The following is a 16,184-nucleotide window of genomic DNA, read 5'->3' as shown; positions in this document are numbered from 1 at the left end:
TGAACTTGGACACCACCTCAGCTCGCTGGTATCACAGCCGGGCCCCACTGCAGTGCCGGGCCGTCATGCTCCCTGACAACCGTTGTCAGACAACAAACGCACAACCGCGCACGGCAGAGGCGGGGAACGCCCCCTTTCACGCTAAACACCACGTCTATAAAACTATGGGGACTCACCCGGAAACGCTTCTATGAGGGCGGTACTAGGTGTCGTGGTTGCTTTCGGGTGTGTAGTGTGTTTCCTCAGTTAGGTTTCTCCGTCGTGACCGGTTGTCGCCGCAGACATCTTTTTCTGGATTCCGCGCCTGCTGGCTTCTGACGTGAGGCTGCCTTCTTTCCACCCGGTTCAATCTTTCTTACCATTAGTCCCCTCTGCACGCCGAGTGATGCTGTTACAGGGTTCCGGAACCGCGGGACCGTGGGGGTGGATGACGCTGCTGCTGGTGGTGGCCTGCACGGCACGGGCCTCTGAGCTCACTTTCGAGCTGCCTGACAATGCCAAGCAATGCTTCTACGAGGAGATTGTCCAGGACACTAAGTGCACCCTCGAGTTTCAGGTACTTCTTGCTTCCCTCGACTCCTGGGGAATCTTATGTTATTTCACTTTTACCGTTAATATTAGAGTTTTAATAACTTACTACTTATATAAATTGGTGGACACTCAAACTGTTATGTGAACAGCGTATCTGAAGTATTGCTTTTAGTGCTTGGCAACTCTGAATAAATCTTTATAGCATTATATGTTTTAATAAATATTTAAATATTTCAAATAAAATGTCTACTATTTTAGAAAGCTTCTGTATGCATGTAAAAGGGCTGTGCCTTTGGATAGAAGTCTCTTCATCCTTCAAGATGCTTTATCTTAAAGTCAAGAAGTTTAGAGCAGGGATTAAATTTACTAGCCTGAGCGTCATCAGAATAGTAGGCTGTGAATATCTAAACTTCCAATTGCTCTTGCTGTGGTGATAGGATAGCTAGCCTGATTCTGCAGAACAATGTGCTGTAGACCAACAATAATTAAAGGCTGACAGTACTTGAGACACACGTATGAAGTTTTGAGTTGCTTGTAGGCATAATCTGAATGTGCTGGTATTGGAAAGAAATGCTGTCATTAATTGTGCAGGAGTGAAGCAGTAGAACTTCTAGAACATTGCTCTGTTGACGTGCACATATGAAAATGAGCCAGGCTGTAATACCTGTTCTATTGGACATATGCCATTCCTGCAACATAAAGCAGCTTGACCTAATAGGCTAGTTAGCTCCTTTATGTATGGCCTAAATTGTCTGTTTTACTGCTTTTTGGCAATCTCAACTTGCTGAATAAATTGCATGGATGGGCTTGTGGATATAGTAAATTACTGATTTATTACAGTAATGTCTTTGTCCCGTCAAATTTCATCTACTCCAGCCTTTGCTATGGCACCAGTATCTTAAAGCAAAGTAACTAAAACTTCCCTCAAACCGTTAGAAAACTTGTTGATTTAAAGAATCAGTCACCAATATTCAAGTGAGCAGAGGTTATCTTTATTCAGCAGCGCTGGGTGCATGGGGGATTGCTCCACCAGTCATGCACACCGAGGGGATTTTTCAGTCCCCTCTTTATACAAGTCACTCATACCTATTCATTAATTTTCCAGGAAATAATTTACATATTCATTACAATTCCAGGAACTCATTTACATATCTCACTAAACTAGTGACCATGATTTAAGTCCTTGTCTTTGCCACGTTGTATAAACAACAGGAACTTAGGACCAGATGGCTTTTTAAAGATGACAAATCCAAGGACTTAGCAATTAGTACATCTGTCATGTTAGCAATAAGGGTCCTTGGATGTTTCCCAACTTTTAGATAAAGATAAGTACATCATCCTATAGATAAGTGGTACATCATTCATTGTCATTACGTATCCTCAGTTTAAAAGATCTTATTTTTATTTGTTCTGTGAATCTTCCATAGGATGAGGATTTTGCAAACTGGTATTGGAATTATTTTTTTAAATTTATTTAATGTATTTTATTTTAAAACATTTGTTAGATCAAACAATTTGCAGTGCTAGTTGGATGTCTGTTCTGCTTAAGACAATTTCTTGTTGTTTTCAGGTGATCACTGGAGGTCATTATGATGTTGATTGTCGGTTGGAAGGTCCTGATGGTGCTGTATTATACAAAGAGATGAAGAAACAATACGATAGTTTCACATTTACTGCATCCAGAAATGGAACATACAAGTTCTGCTTCAGCAATGAGTTCTCTACTTTCACACACAAAACTGTGTACTTTGATTTCCAGGTTGGAGAAGATCCACCACTGTTTCCTAGTGAAAACAGAGCAACTGCACTTACTCAGGTAAAATATTGTTGTTTGACAGCAACTGTTAGGTTGAGGGTGTTTTTCAAATTCAACTGCATTAGATATCTGTATCACTGTTGAAAATGAATGGGTTGGAGCTTCTTTAAAATAAACTGAGTTACTAAAAGGGAACCTTTTCCAAAAATTAGAACTTTTGGAATGCAGAGCTGAGGAGGAATTACCAAGTGTTTAAGTGGGAATTAGGGAAAATATACTGTGGCCTAGAGTTTAAGGGAACTTTTTTATGCCATGGTTCTGTCTGTGGAAGTGTGGATTCTATAAAGTGTAAAATATCAATGGAATGGGATTTTTGAAATTTCTGAACTTTGGAGAAACTTTGAGAACAATTTGGTTTTATAATAAAATTATTTAGAGTCTTTTTTTGAGGGGAAGACTTGAATGGTTGATCTCCTATGTAACTGTCACTTTTAAAATGGAAAGAGAATTCTAGCAAAATAAACAAATGAACAAAATCACTCATACTTAACTGGCTTCTAGATATGTAATTTATAAGACACTTAAGTGGCAAAGCAGTATTCTTGCTCTGGACTTATTTTCCTAATGTTCCCTTCTTTCTTCAAAATTTTAGTTTTATACCACTTCTGCCCAAACTAAATCAGCCAACTTCACTTGGAATGGTCACTTTGCGAATTCTCACTAACATTCTTACACTATAACTGTTGCCAAACTTCACTTTAAACAACCATTATAAAATGCTGGACACGGCCACTATTTTACTAGTTTAAACTCAATGGTAGAAATGCCAGTTCCCAAATATCCATCTTGCTCACTTGAATTTGTCCCATATAATTCTGCAGTGGCTAAAGATTTGTAATGAGTATGTGACTTGCTGTGAATTTGGTTATAATTCTTATCTCTTTCTTCTCATCACCTTTCTCCTACTTTATGTTGTCTTTTGATTCTTGATCCTGTAGCTCCCTATCTCCCTGCAATTTCTTTAGCCTTCATTCTGTGTGTTCTGTTACATGTTTTGGTTATTTGTGTAGTGGGGGGTGTGTGTGTTTGGGGGGTTTTGTTGGTCAGTACTTTTGCACCAGTAGAGAGAGAGTATTGAGAACACAGAACATGCAGGTTCTAGATCCAGTATCTTTGCAGGCTGTGGGAGAAGATAAAAGAAAAAGTTTCACTTGGTTGTAGCATACATAATGCAAATCAGATCTTTGGGAAAGGAGAAGTTAACTTTCAAAGCATAACACATCTTTGGTAAGTAGGTTCTCTGCTGCAATTTTCTTGAGGCTTGTAGTATGACCAAATTTGGGCAGACTTTCACAGGGACTGTAAAAGGTAAATCCCTGAAACTAGACTTTGTTTAAATTTAAGGTCCCTGCTGCAGAGTAGAGGAGGGCTCTATAATTTAGCAGTGAAACAAATGGCAGAATTCAATGCATGAAATCTCTTCCTGAATTTTGTTTAGAAGAATATCTTGGACTTGTTCAAACACCTGTCCTGAAAGTCATCAACTTGAAAAACTGATTTGACACAGATATAAGTAACTGACAGTGGTTTTCATTAGGGTGTCAAACACTTCCTTTTATAATAGATTGTGGTTTTGATCTTCAGGAAATACTGTTTTTTAGGGGACAGCCAGTTGGTTAGTTGTTCTAAAACTTAAGTATTTTGAAGATATTAATTTCTTGATGGTCAAAAGACAGTCATGGGTACTGACTCTTACTTTCAGAAGATAAACTGAAAATGGAAGAAGTTTGTATAAAATGATCTAGGTCTTGGAAAGCCAGTAGTACATAGATTGAAAAGGTTAAGATTTTTCAGTTTGGAAAAGGGAATGTGATTCTTATGAAAGATGACAAGTGCAGTTGGACAATTTGGTCTTGAGTGTTTGTTATATGAATATGATAGGGAACATCCAGGAACACTGAAAGATGAGTTGTCCTTTAATCACTTTTTACATATGTGACTAATAGAAGGGTCTCATGCCAAAAGAGCGCGTTGAGGTCGGCAATCTAGATTTCAGGCTTTTGTGAAACTGAAGTTTCAAAATTATGCAATGAAGAATTACATACTTAGAAAAACTAAAAGTGTTTTAGTATCTACTATGCACATCTTAATGATATAAGAAACTTGCTAGCTATCTAAATCTGGAGAGAAATTTACTACTTGTTTTGCTGATATATGCGGAATTAACAAGTGTTGGATCACTGTCATATTTCAATACAGTGTTTATGTTCACTTTTGAATCCAAACATGCATGAATTTTAATATTCAGTTTGTGGTTCTTAGTCCATTACTTTTTGAGTCTGCAGTTTTGCATTCTTTGGTACTTCAGTGTTTAAATTCTGTGTTTAAATTCCTGTGTTTAAAACTTGATTGATATGTTAGATTTATAGTATATCAGTCCAACAGTGGACTGAGATAATCTTTCATCTGTAAAGCTATGTGAATCTTAATTTTAAATATCAAACCATAGAACTTCATAGAACAAGCATTAGAAGGGTTCTTAATTTGAGCTGTGTATTTGTTTGCTTCTCTAGATGGAGTCTGCGTGTGTTTCAATTCATGAAGCTTTGAAGTCTGTCATTGATTATCAGACTCATTTCCGGTTGAGAGAAGCACAAGGCCGCAGCAGAGCAGAGGATTTAAACACAAGAGTAGCCTATTGGTCAATAGGGGAAGCAATCATTCTTCTTGTAGTTAGTATTGGGCAGGTATTTCTCCTTAAAAGCTTCTTCTCAGATAAAAGAACTACGACAACCCGTGTTGGATCATAACTAGTAGTGATAATGCTTAGGGTCATTGTGCTATTCACTTGTGAAATTACTGTTCTACAATTAATTGTAGGTACAAAGGAACTAAATATGTGTAACATCTAAATGTCTACCCTTCCTCACTGATTAAAATCACAAAGCATACCCCAAAAGCTATGAAAAGGACACCCAATTTGAAATAAAGAGTAGACTTAATGTTTTCTAATGCTTGTATTAAGTATCTGGCAAAGACCAGCCTCTTTTGGTTTTGCTGATTTTAATCAAAATTGAATTTGACTTTACTGATAAGATTGCCCATCTGTGGTATAATGCTTTAAAAGAACCCAACAATCTAGTGTCTGACGTGAAAGACAATACTTATTAAAAATTGATTTGACTTTTTCAGGCTGAATGTATTGGTTTATTATAAGCAAGCTAATGTGATGAACTGTAGCTGCAAAATGTATTGCACTGCTTTGATTTGCTGTAACAAAAAAAAATATCCAATCATATCCTTTGCTTATATGTAAAACTGTTGCAAGCTTGATATTACATGATGGTGCAAATTCTCCACCTGCTTGGTAAATCTCAACTTTCAAAATCTGCTAAATTTTATACTTGAGTGTATTTGCTTAAACACATACTTTTCTACATGAAAATATAATGCATTTCCTCTCTTACAATGTTTTACTAAACAACTTCTAAATTGAGACTACTCAGGAAATGTGCTTTCTCTATTCAAAAACTTAAAATATTCAAGTTATTTTAAAAAATGCAATAAAATAGGGAATCTTGTAACTGTCACTAAAGCTGTGCAATCTCTACTTGTGCTGCTGCTGCTTGTCACATAGACCACAGGTAGCTTGATTTTTATCAAGCAATACAGCAACAGCACTGGACAGTTATATTGCATCCATCAGGCACATGCAAAGCTTTTTAATAAATTGTTTTCCTATTAAGAAGTCCATTTGATGATAGTACTGCATTGTGTGAGTGTTGTGAACTTTATTTTCCTGTTTGGTGCACTGATACATTATGGCCTTGTACATGTAATTGCCACTCTTATCTGTCAGTGGTCAGGAAATGTTTTAAATATTTTGGGGTATCTTTTTGGTAAATTTATAGATACATTGCTTCCACTGCTCATGTCTTTAGTTTATGTATTGTAATAAAAACTTGTTTTATTTGGATGTGGAAGATAGTAAATGTATGTACATACAAGTTGCTTGAATTGAGCTAGTCAAAATAAGGGTAAACTTTTTCAGATGGTTCTAGAGGAATAAATGAACTCTGACCAATTTTTAAGTGTGCACAAACCAAAACTAAGATGAAAAAAATTGGAGTTACTAACTCTAATTCAAAAGATTCCACTTAAACTAGTTTTCAGCAAGCAGAGAAAAAAATGCTAAATCCTCATTAGTTGCCTGTATTATTTCCAGTAAAACATTGATGAGTTTTGCATATACATATGTCCAAGTGGCACTTGGAGGCTCTGAATAATTGATCTAAGATGACCTCACTTTTAAAAAAAAAAATAAAAAAATAATTCTTTCCTCTGTTGTAAACTGATAAGCTACTCTTTCAGAACTGAAAAAAAATATTTAACACCTCAAAAATGAGTTAAAAGATCACAGGTATTAAAAAGCTTAATGTATATTATATTCAGAATTATGCATAATAATGTCCTTCTATCCTGTATTGAGCTTGCAACATTGCAGTCCCATTTCTGAGATACAAACTTCCCTGAAATTGTAAGTCTCAAAGATCACAAAACAAAAAAGCTAGTGTGTTCTTTTTATGCCTGTACACTATTCTTAATTGTATCTATATGCTTTATCCTTGTTTCAGCAACTGATCTTCAGTATTTTTTTGCTTCATTACACAAATGGTGCAGTTTAGGTGCAAGAGTCAGTTAAAAACATGATTTAATTTTGATAGTGTCCATTATAATCTTTGAAGCCTGAATATCATTTCTTGAGTAGCTTTAATCACAACAAAAACATTTGTTTCAAAAATTCAAACTTTTTTTTCCCCACTCAGTTCTGTGTACTGTCAAAATTGGTAAACAATGGGGTAAACAAAGTATTACCTGGCTGTCACATACATGTCTCTAATTTTTCTTAATTTTTGAATGTGTTGAATGGGACTGTTTAGCACCCTATTATTCCTGCTGAGGTTTAGTGAATTTGAATTTTGCATTGAAATTATGTATCTCAACCAAATCTCTGGTATAATGCTGTATAATATGCAGCAATAGCTTAAAAATGCCTTTTTTGGGGGGGTTATGAAAAATATGATGCACATTTTAAAATTTAATGTATTTTTAAAATAAGTGATTGGATAGAATATAATAAAACATATGCTACCACTTCAACACTGGGTGAAGAATTGTTTTGTGATTATTTATTTTTTTTTTGTTAAAGCTGCATATATGAATAGAATAGTTTAGTCAGTGGTGTGATATGCAACTAAATCACCCTGTGTTAAATGTGATACAACTGTGTTTGAAATTGTGGAAGGTTTCAACTATTCTTTGGATGTTTTATGTTTACATGATTTCTTTTCTTGTCCTGAAATGTTCTTGTTTTAATTTGAAGTGGGGGGAAAAAAAGTTTGAATAAGACAAAAAGACCCTGTGGATGTTGTATGGGGAAAATACAAATTAATATATGAATGTGATCTGATTTGTTATTCAAAGCTTTTTGGAAGAATAATGCTCCTCTACCAAATGAAAACAAAACAATTTGAGAAGTCAGCCAGTATTTTAACACATTACCTTCAAAAGTGTTAATCCACCTGACATTTAATTGTTACTTCTATTACTGTATGTTGAGAATTGTACAAGTTGACTGTTGTTCATAATTAGACATGCTTTAAGGTCTTTGGAAAAACTCAAGTTAGACCAAGATGGCATGGTTACTGGCTCTTTGCTCAGCACATTATCAGTGCATGCAATAGTAAACCTGTTCCTGTTGGAGTGGAATTTTAAGTATTTGACTTCTGATGCCTGGAATGACTTGACCTATTGCATCTGTTCCTGTTAATACAGGATGACCTAGAAAGATTAATCTCTAGAGATGTCTAATAATGGAATATAAGCTTTAAGTAATTCTTATATGGTAGCTAGATGTGTGTTTGGAGGTATTTTATATTGTATAGCTTATTGTTGAATCTTAGCACATACCACTTCAACTTTTAAGTTTTAAAAACCTCATATAGTAACCATCACTGGTATGTGGGCATCTTCCAAAATGGCTTTTTCCCCTCCTGTTTTTTCTTCTCCGATGTTGGTTGCTCTACATTCAAAATCTTTCAAGAATATTTACACTAAGAGGTTTAAAGAAAGGGGTTTTTGCTAGAAATATGAGTAAATTCTACTCTTTCTGTGACATGTTACAGTTATAGTCAAGTAGTGGTGTGGAGTATTTTTAGGTGCCTGGCACCCCAGGACTAGAAGGTAGCTTAAGATTGTGGTGGTGCACTGCACTGGGGGTGAGGGGGAAATAAGAGATGGTGCAGTGTTCTTCCTAGATCTCAATAAGAAAGGCCTGACAACAGATGGCTTAAAATAGCTGTTTTAATGTAATAGAATAAAAAGAGGAATATAGATAGCAAATACTATGGTCCCTTTAGATGCTGGGAAACCCATGTTTGTGAAGCACTTAGATGGATTTTCCTGTGGCATACTACACAGATTCCATCCATGGAAGAGTTCTTCCTCCCTCCTATGCCATAGTGCCTCTTATGTGTAACAAAATTCTACATCTTCTCCTGACAGGCTGGAACGTTATCTCTGTCATAACACCTGCCAGTTGCACAGTACAGGCTGGCATGGGGCATTCCAGCAAGTTTCTTTGCAGTGGCTGCTCATGCTAACATAGGGGCTTCTCAAGCCTCAAGTATGAGGCCTAATAAAGCAGATATGGCTTGTTCAAGATCATTAAATCCTCAAACAATGTCTTTCACAAGGCTCTCAATAGAGGTGGTTCAGAGCATGTTCCCACTGAAAACTGATCATCTTACCAAAACAAATAACTTTTTAAAAAGGAAAAGTAAAAAGATAGATCTAAAGTAAAAAGTGGATCAGCTGACTGATATGACAGTGAATTCTTTTATCAAGGAAAAAGTGGAAACATGCTTTGGACTATTGCAACCCATCTTAAACAGATACCCTTAAATAGGTCTCTGTGGTGAGTTGACCCTATCTGGATGCCAGGTGCCCACTAAAGCTGCTCTATCACTCCCCTTTGTGCTGCTGCCCCCCCCCCCCCCCCCCCAGCTGGACAAGGCAGAGAAAAATATAATGAAAAGCTTGTGGGTCAAGATAAGTACAGGGAGATCACTCAGCAATTACTGTCATGGGTAAAACAGACTCTACTTGGGGAAATTAATTTATTATCAATCAAGTCAGAGTTGGGTAATGACAAAATAAAAATCAAATCTAAAAACACCTTCCCCCCTACCCCTCCATTCTTCCCAGGTTTAACTTTACTCCCGATTTCTCTACTCTCCACATCCCCCCCCCCCCCAGCAGCACTGGGGAATGGGGGTTGTAGTCGCTTCATCACACATTGTCTCTGCTGCTCCTTCCTCCTCAGGGGGAGGACTCCTCATATTCTTCTGCTCCAGTGTGAGGTCCCTCCCATGGGAGACATGCCTCCACAAACTTCTTCAAAGTGAGTCCTTCCCACAAGCAATATAGTTCTTAATGAAGTGCTTCAGCATGGGTCCCTTCCACAGGGTGCAGTCCTTCAGGAACAGACTGTTCCAGTGTGGATCCTCCACAGGGTTACAAGTCCTGCCAGAAAACCTGCTCCAGAGTAGGTTCTTCTATGCATGGGTCCACAGGTCCTGCCAGGAGCCTGCTCCAGCATGGGCTTCCCATGGGGTCACAGCCTCCTTCAGGTGCATCCACTTGCTCTGGTGTGGGGTCCTCCACAGGTTGCAAGTGGATATCTTCTCCACTGTTAATCTCCATGGGCTGTAGGGTGACAGCCTGCCTCACCATGGTCTTCATCACAGGCTGCAGGGGAGTCTCTGCTCTGGTCCTGGAGCATGTCCTTCCCCCTCCTTCTTCACTGACCTTGGCATCTGCATAGTGGTTTCTCTCACATATTTTCACTCCTCACTCTGCTGCAGTTGCTGTTGCACAGCAACATTTTCCCCCCTTCTTAGATATGTTATCACAGAGGCACTACCACCATTACTGACTGGCTCAGCTTTGACCAGCGGTAGGTCCATTTTGGAGCCAGCAGGCATTGGCTTCATCAAACAGGGGAAGCTTCTAGCAGCTTCTCACAGAAGCCACCCCTGTAGCACCCCTGCTACCAAAACCTTCCTGCTCAAATGCAATAGTCCTTCTTTTGGGACCTTATGATTCAGAGAGTGTGGATAACTTGCATCCTCCTAATATATAAATAGGCCTATATAATATATAAATATGCATATAATTATATATACATATATAGGCAGTTGTGATGGAGTCTTCATGAGTGTTGTGGTTTGGTCGTTGCTTCCTTCAGAATCTTAAGTACAGCAAAAGGTATCCTTATTCTCTTTACTTAAATCATAGAAGAAGGGATATGCTAATGAGAGTTTTAGGAGTTCTTAAATACTTTTTTATGAGTACTTGTACTATTTTTCCTCATTTTAGTTTTTTTCTTTGCTATTTGAATGATAATGGTCTATCTACACTGTGTTGAAAGAACACCCTATTCAATGCCAGATGCTAGAGTCTTCAATGATTGAATTGGTTTTGAATTTTCCTCTTAAAATGTGATGATCTAAAGTTGAAAGTGGAAGCCAAACTTCTTAATTTGGAAAATACAAAAATAATTGCATTTAAAACAGTTGTGAAATTTATCACTTTCTAGCTTTTGGAAAGCACTGATCATTAACAACAAACTCTTTCTAATATTTCATTAAATTAAACAGTGAAAACTGGGAGAAAGAAAAGTGTTTTCATTTTGAGATGACACAAAGGTGGATTTTTTAATGATACAAGATATTTTTGCTCTTGAATACCTTCTCTAAACAAAATAAAGTTTATATAAGCTCAGACTTACCCATTTTCTTGGAGTTGGGTTTTATGATAACAGAAGTAACTATAACACCAAACCCCCTTGCTTGGACTTTCATCTACTCTGTCTCTTCATGAGATGATTAGAAGAATCCCTTCTCTGCTGGAATTGTGTTGAATATATTTATACTTTAGTTTCATTAACAGGATTAGCATATGCCAGTTCATAACTCCTGCTAATAGTGCAAGTCAGCACACATAACAGAATCACAAAATGGTTGAGGTTGGAAGGGACCTCCAGAGGTCATCTGGTTCAACCCTTCTGCTCAAGCAGGGTCACCTAGAGCTGCTTGCCCAGGACTATGTCTATATGACTTTTGAATATCTCTGAGGAGGAGGTCTCCACAACCTCCCACAACCTCCCTGGGCAACCTGTTCCAGTGCTTAGTCACCCTCACAGTGAAAAAGTGTTTCCTGTGGTTTAATTTGTGCCCATTGCCTCTTGTCCTGTCACTGGGCACCACTGAAAAGAGCCTGGCTCTGTCTTCTTTGAGCCCTCCCTTCAGATATTTGCACACATTGATGAGATCTCTCCCCCCTCCCCTGAACCTTCTCTTCTCTAGGCTAAATAGTCCCAGCTCTCTCAGCCTTTCCTCATAGGAGATATGCTCCAGTCCCTTAATCATCTTATTGGCCCTGTGCTGGACTCACTCCAGTATGTCCATTACTCTCGTACTGGGGAGCCCAGATATGGACATAGTATTCCAGGTGGGGCTTTACCAGTGCTGAGGGCCCAAGTAGATAACTCCCCTCAACCTGCTGGCAGCACTCCCCCTAATGAAACCCAGGATACCATTTGGCCTATTTGCAGCAAGGACACATTACTGGCTCATGTTCAACTTGGTGTCCACTAGGACCCTCAGCTCCTTTTCTGCCAAGCTGCCTTCCAGCTGGGTGGCCCCCAGCATGTACTTGTGCTTGGGATTGTTCCTCCCCAGGTGCAGGATTTGGTATTTTGAAGAGGGTCCCACGTGGAGAGTTGGCCAAGTCACGACAATCACACCAATATGGCTACATGCCGTGCTCACTTTATTAAACAAACAGGTCATATTTATAACTTAAACCGACCGCTCACCCGACTGCACACAGGTGATTGGATAAAAGTCTCTGGCCACGTGGGCGTCCGTGTCACTGATTGGTGAGCATGCTGCAGGTGTCTTATCAGAGTGTGCTGATGAGAGTGTGTTGATTTCGCAGTTCCCAGGACTTGCTCTGCACCTGGCTTCTTGTTTGTGCATAGCTTGTTTTCTTTTTCCCACTGCTTGTTCCAAGGACAATTTAAAGTTGCTCTGCAGCTTCAACTAACAGGCCTGGGTTGTCCAACCTGGACAATGGTAACATATGTCCTTGGTCCTTTAAAAATCCCTCTACATATCCCCCTTTTTCTTTTTAAACAATCCATGTCTGTTTCACAATAGATGTTAAACCTTTATTCAAAAAAGAAAATAAACAGCTAAAAACTAAAAACATTACAACAATGATTATAACAAAGCGTATTCCTTCCATCAAAAACTTCTTTAACCAACCTGTTATCCCCAGTCCTCTCAACCATTCATCAAAGGGATTATCATCAGCAAGAATATGCTTCATGTTTCCCTGCAGTTGTGACAACATCTTGTGCATCGATATGGAATGATCGGAAAGGTTCATACAACACATCCCTTCAAAATCCTCACAACCGTGTCCATGTGCTAATAACAAAAAATCTATTGCAGCTCTATTTTGTAACGTAGCATGCCTAACACTATCTACATCAAGCAATAACGAACTTAAAATCTGCGATGCAAGATTAAATTGTTTCTCTCCCCAGCACGCTAACCTTCATATATTCTTAGCATTTAATGCTGCCATTGCCCCTGGCATAAATATGGAGGCTAGGACATTTGCTGTTACTGAATGTAGATCGACTCGGTCATTACATGTTTCATCAAAGGTGCGCAGTGCCCTCTGTGATCTATGAGATTGTTGAGTCATTTTTAATAAGTCTTTCATATGTGGAGCAAACAAAGTTAAATGCCCTAAATAACATGGTCCACCGACAGGATACAAAGGAATCCCTGGCCACGCTCTGTCCCCACATATCAGAAAGACTCCCGGTGGCAACTGATAGCCCCCTCATACATCTATATGGAAACCCCCAGTTTTCAATTCACCCCAAATAGGTGAACCGGTTAGATTTTGAAACCCTGTATAAAACCCCCGTTCACCTTGACGTGTTAGCTATAACCGCCACGGGTCACCAAACTAAATTACTCCAGTGCCATTCACGGGTTGAAGTGGTGATGACATGCGGGTACAGTCTGCCATACCAGTTGCAGTTACATTAACATATTCAACAGGTACAACGCTAGCCAATAGGACTAGCTCCTGCAAAGGTAAATGATGTGGCTGATTTAAATTCTCAATAACCGTCTTCTGCCACGCTGCATTACGCATAGAAGGCCAAACATATTGCCCATTTGGATTCATACATGTACCATTCTGATTGGAAGTCAGATCCACTGTTTTAACATTCCAAAACCCATCAAAGTTTTTTTCATTCTCTTGCAGGGGACTACCAATTAAACAAGTTCTAAAGGGGTTGTCATCTTGTTGCAGACTCAAACAAAAGCCTGTTACTCCCGTGATATTTGCCCATGTCACCCATATGTTTTTCCTAGGCAAGATGTCAAAAATACTTTGGCCAATGGGTAAAAAATTCATCAAGACCGCAAACCAAGTCCACCACTTAAACATGTTTAGTCCTACATTTTCCACTTTTTTTTTTTTTTTTTTTTACATTCCACCCCACAAATCTGTGCTTTCACTAGTCGTATGCTTTCTCTTGCTTCATGCCCGGTTACTAATCAAACACATACACTCTTTACACCATTTACATTTCAGCTTTGGCTTACAGAACCGTTTTACCCCACATAAAACACATTGGCATAATACCCACGTTTTACATCCCTTACAACATAGACAGTTTATTCCATCTGCTCGCTCTGAGTCTTCTCTTCCGTCTTCTGATCTTGACATACAGGTCGCACAAACTTGCTAGGGACCCATCTAGGTCCTTTATCTGTGGAGATACAAAAATAACCTCTACCGATAAATAACACCGGATTAGGTCCTTCCCATATGCCTGAAGCCATATTTTTATACAGGACATTCAAACCAGGAACTGTAGTTGTTTGGTTCCCTCGTGCTGTTTGGTGATGTATAACAACAGGTGGTCCCTCTCTATCCTCCATAAGGGAGAGATAGTTTAAGGTAAACAACACCTTAGTCAACCGTTTAGTTCCATCTATGTCCTGCGATACTTTCTGTCTCTGAAGATAATCCTTCAGGGTACGGTTTGCCCTTTCAACAGCTGCTTGCCCCGTTGGGGAGTGAGGAATCCCTTTGACGTGTTTAATTCCCCAAGCTGTCATAAACCTAGCGACTCGTTGACTACTATACGCTGGACCATTGTCTGTCTTTATTTCTACAGGTACTCCCATGACAGTCAAACAAGACATTAAGTGTCTCTCCACATGTAATGCCTTTTCACCGGTTTGTGCAGTGGCCCATATAAAATGAGAATAGGTGTCAATTGTGACATGCACATACTTAAGCTTCCCAAAGTCAGGTACATGTGTTACATCCATTTGCCAAACCTGAAGTGCCTTCAGACCTTTTGGGTTAGTGCCCACCCCTAAACCAGGTCCATGATGACTACATTGAGGACAGGAGCGAACAATACCCTTTGCATCTGCTATGGGTATTTGATACTGTTGATGTAAAGACTTTGCATTTTGATGAAACATCTCATGGCTGTTACGAGCTTCTTCAAACTTATTTGTTGGAGGAGTTATTGCTGGACAGCTGACTGCTTCATCAGCTCTAGCATTACCTTCACCCAACCCAATGGTCCACTGATGACTTCTAATATGCATAATACTAAATTCATGTTTTCTCTGTCGAAGAGTACTACGCAGTCGTATAAACATTTCACCAAGATGTTGGTTCTTTGTCTCTCTCAACAAGACATCTTCAATGTGCTGTACTACACCAACTACATACAATGAGTCTAATACTATGTTTACAGGTGTGTTGTTCCAGCTTCCCAATGCCCAACACACTGCTTTCAGTTCTAAGGTTTGAAGGTTGTCCCGTGGTTCACCAGTGATCACTTGTTTCTGCAACTGATTATCGGATTGCCAAACACACGCAGCCTTCTTCATCTTTCGTCCTGCATCTGTAAACACCGTTGGCCCGTTAACTGGTCTTTTTGAGCGTAACGGTCTTGCAATCCACTGATAATGTTCTAACAACTCCAGAGAGGTCCTTTTGGCCGGTTGTTGTGTACAACACCTGTATAGCCCATCAAGGCTTCCTGTATGGCTGTTGAATGTCTCAGGAGCCACTCATAATCATCACCATGGACTGGAATACTGATATCTGCTGGTTCAGTCCCATCAATTTCAACAATCCTGTCTCTTCCTTTTCTCACCAAGGTCACTACTGCTTCAGGGCGACTTAAAATACGATGTCTGGGCTGCAATGGCAAAAACAACCACTCTAAAACAATCGCTGTATTTCCCCCCGTTTTTCTTTTGCCATTGTAAAATAAGGGCAAAAAGTGAAGTGGCAACATTACAAACCAAAAAAGATAACGGGTGAATTGCCATTCGGTGACCACACCAGCCAGTCTGAATCTTGCGGGACACAACTTCTAGGGCAGCCCGCTGTTCTGGTGAACAAGTTTGAGGACTGTTGGCTTTGGTGCCATGCAACCAGGATCAGAACGGTTACAAATCATCGTTAGTGAGGCCAACTATATTATGAACCCACTGTAGGTCTCCTAAAAGCCTTTGAGCATCATGCAGATTAGTTATTTGTGTAGTAAGAGTTACCTTCTGTGGTCGGATTTGAGCATCCGAGATGAGCCAGCCTAGATATTTCCATGGGGCCGAACGTTGAACCTTCTCAGGTGCCACAACCAAACCACATGATAGAAGGTGGTCAACAAGACATTTCATTTGATCATCTGAAATCCCTTGTTCAGCGA

At 39.2% G+C, this 16,184-nt stretch overlaps 1 protein-coding gene across 1 annotated transcript; it reads left to right on the top strand.

The window, feature by feature from the left end:
- Positions 1-206: 206 nt before the first annotated feature.
- Positions 207-7,447, top strand: LOC119140671 (transmembrane emp24 domain-containing protein 7). Its single transcript, XM_037372208.1, has 3 exons — positions 207-556; positions 2,102-2,347; positions 4,861-7,447. The coding sequence occupies exons 1-3, from the start codon at positions 386-388 to the stop codon at positions 5,095-5,097; spliced, it is 654 nt and encodes a 217-aa protein (XP_037228105.1). The 5' UTR covers positions 207-385; the 3' UTR covers positions 5,098-7,447.
- Positions 7,448-16,184: the final 8,737 nt, after the last annotated feature.

The sequence above is a fragment of the Falco rusticolus genome, chromosome W, assembly GCF_015220075.1.
Source record: "Falco rusticolus isolate bFalRus1 chromosome W, bFalRus1.pri, whole genome shotgun sequence".
Lineage (NCBI taxonomy): Eukaryota > Metazoa > Chordata > Aves > Falconiformes > Falconidae > Falco > Falco rusticolus.
This window is presented reverse-complemented; position numbering and strand designations above follow the sequence as displayed.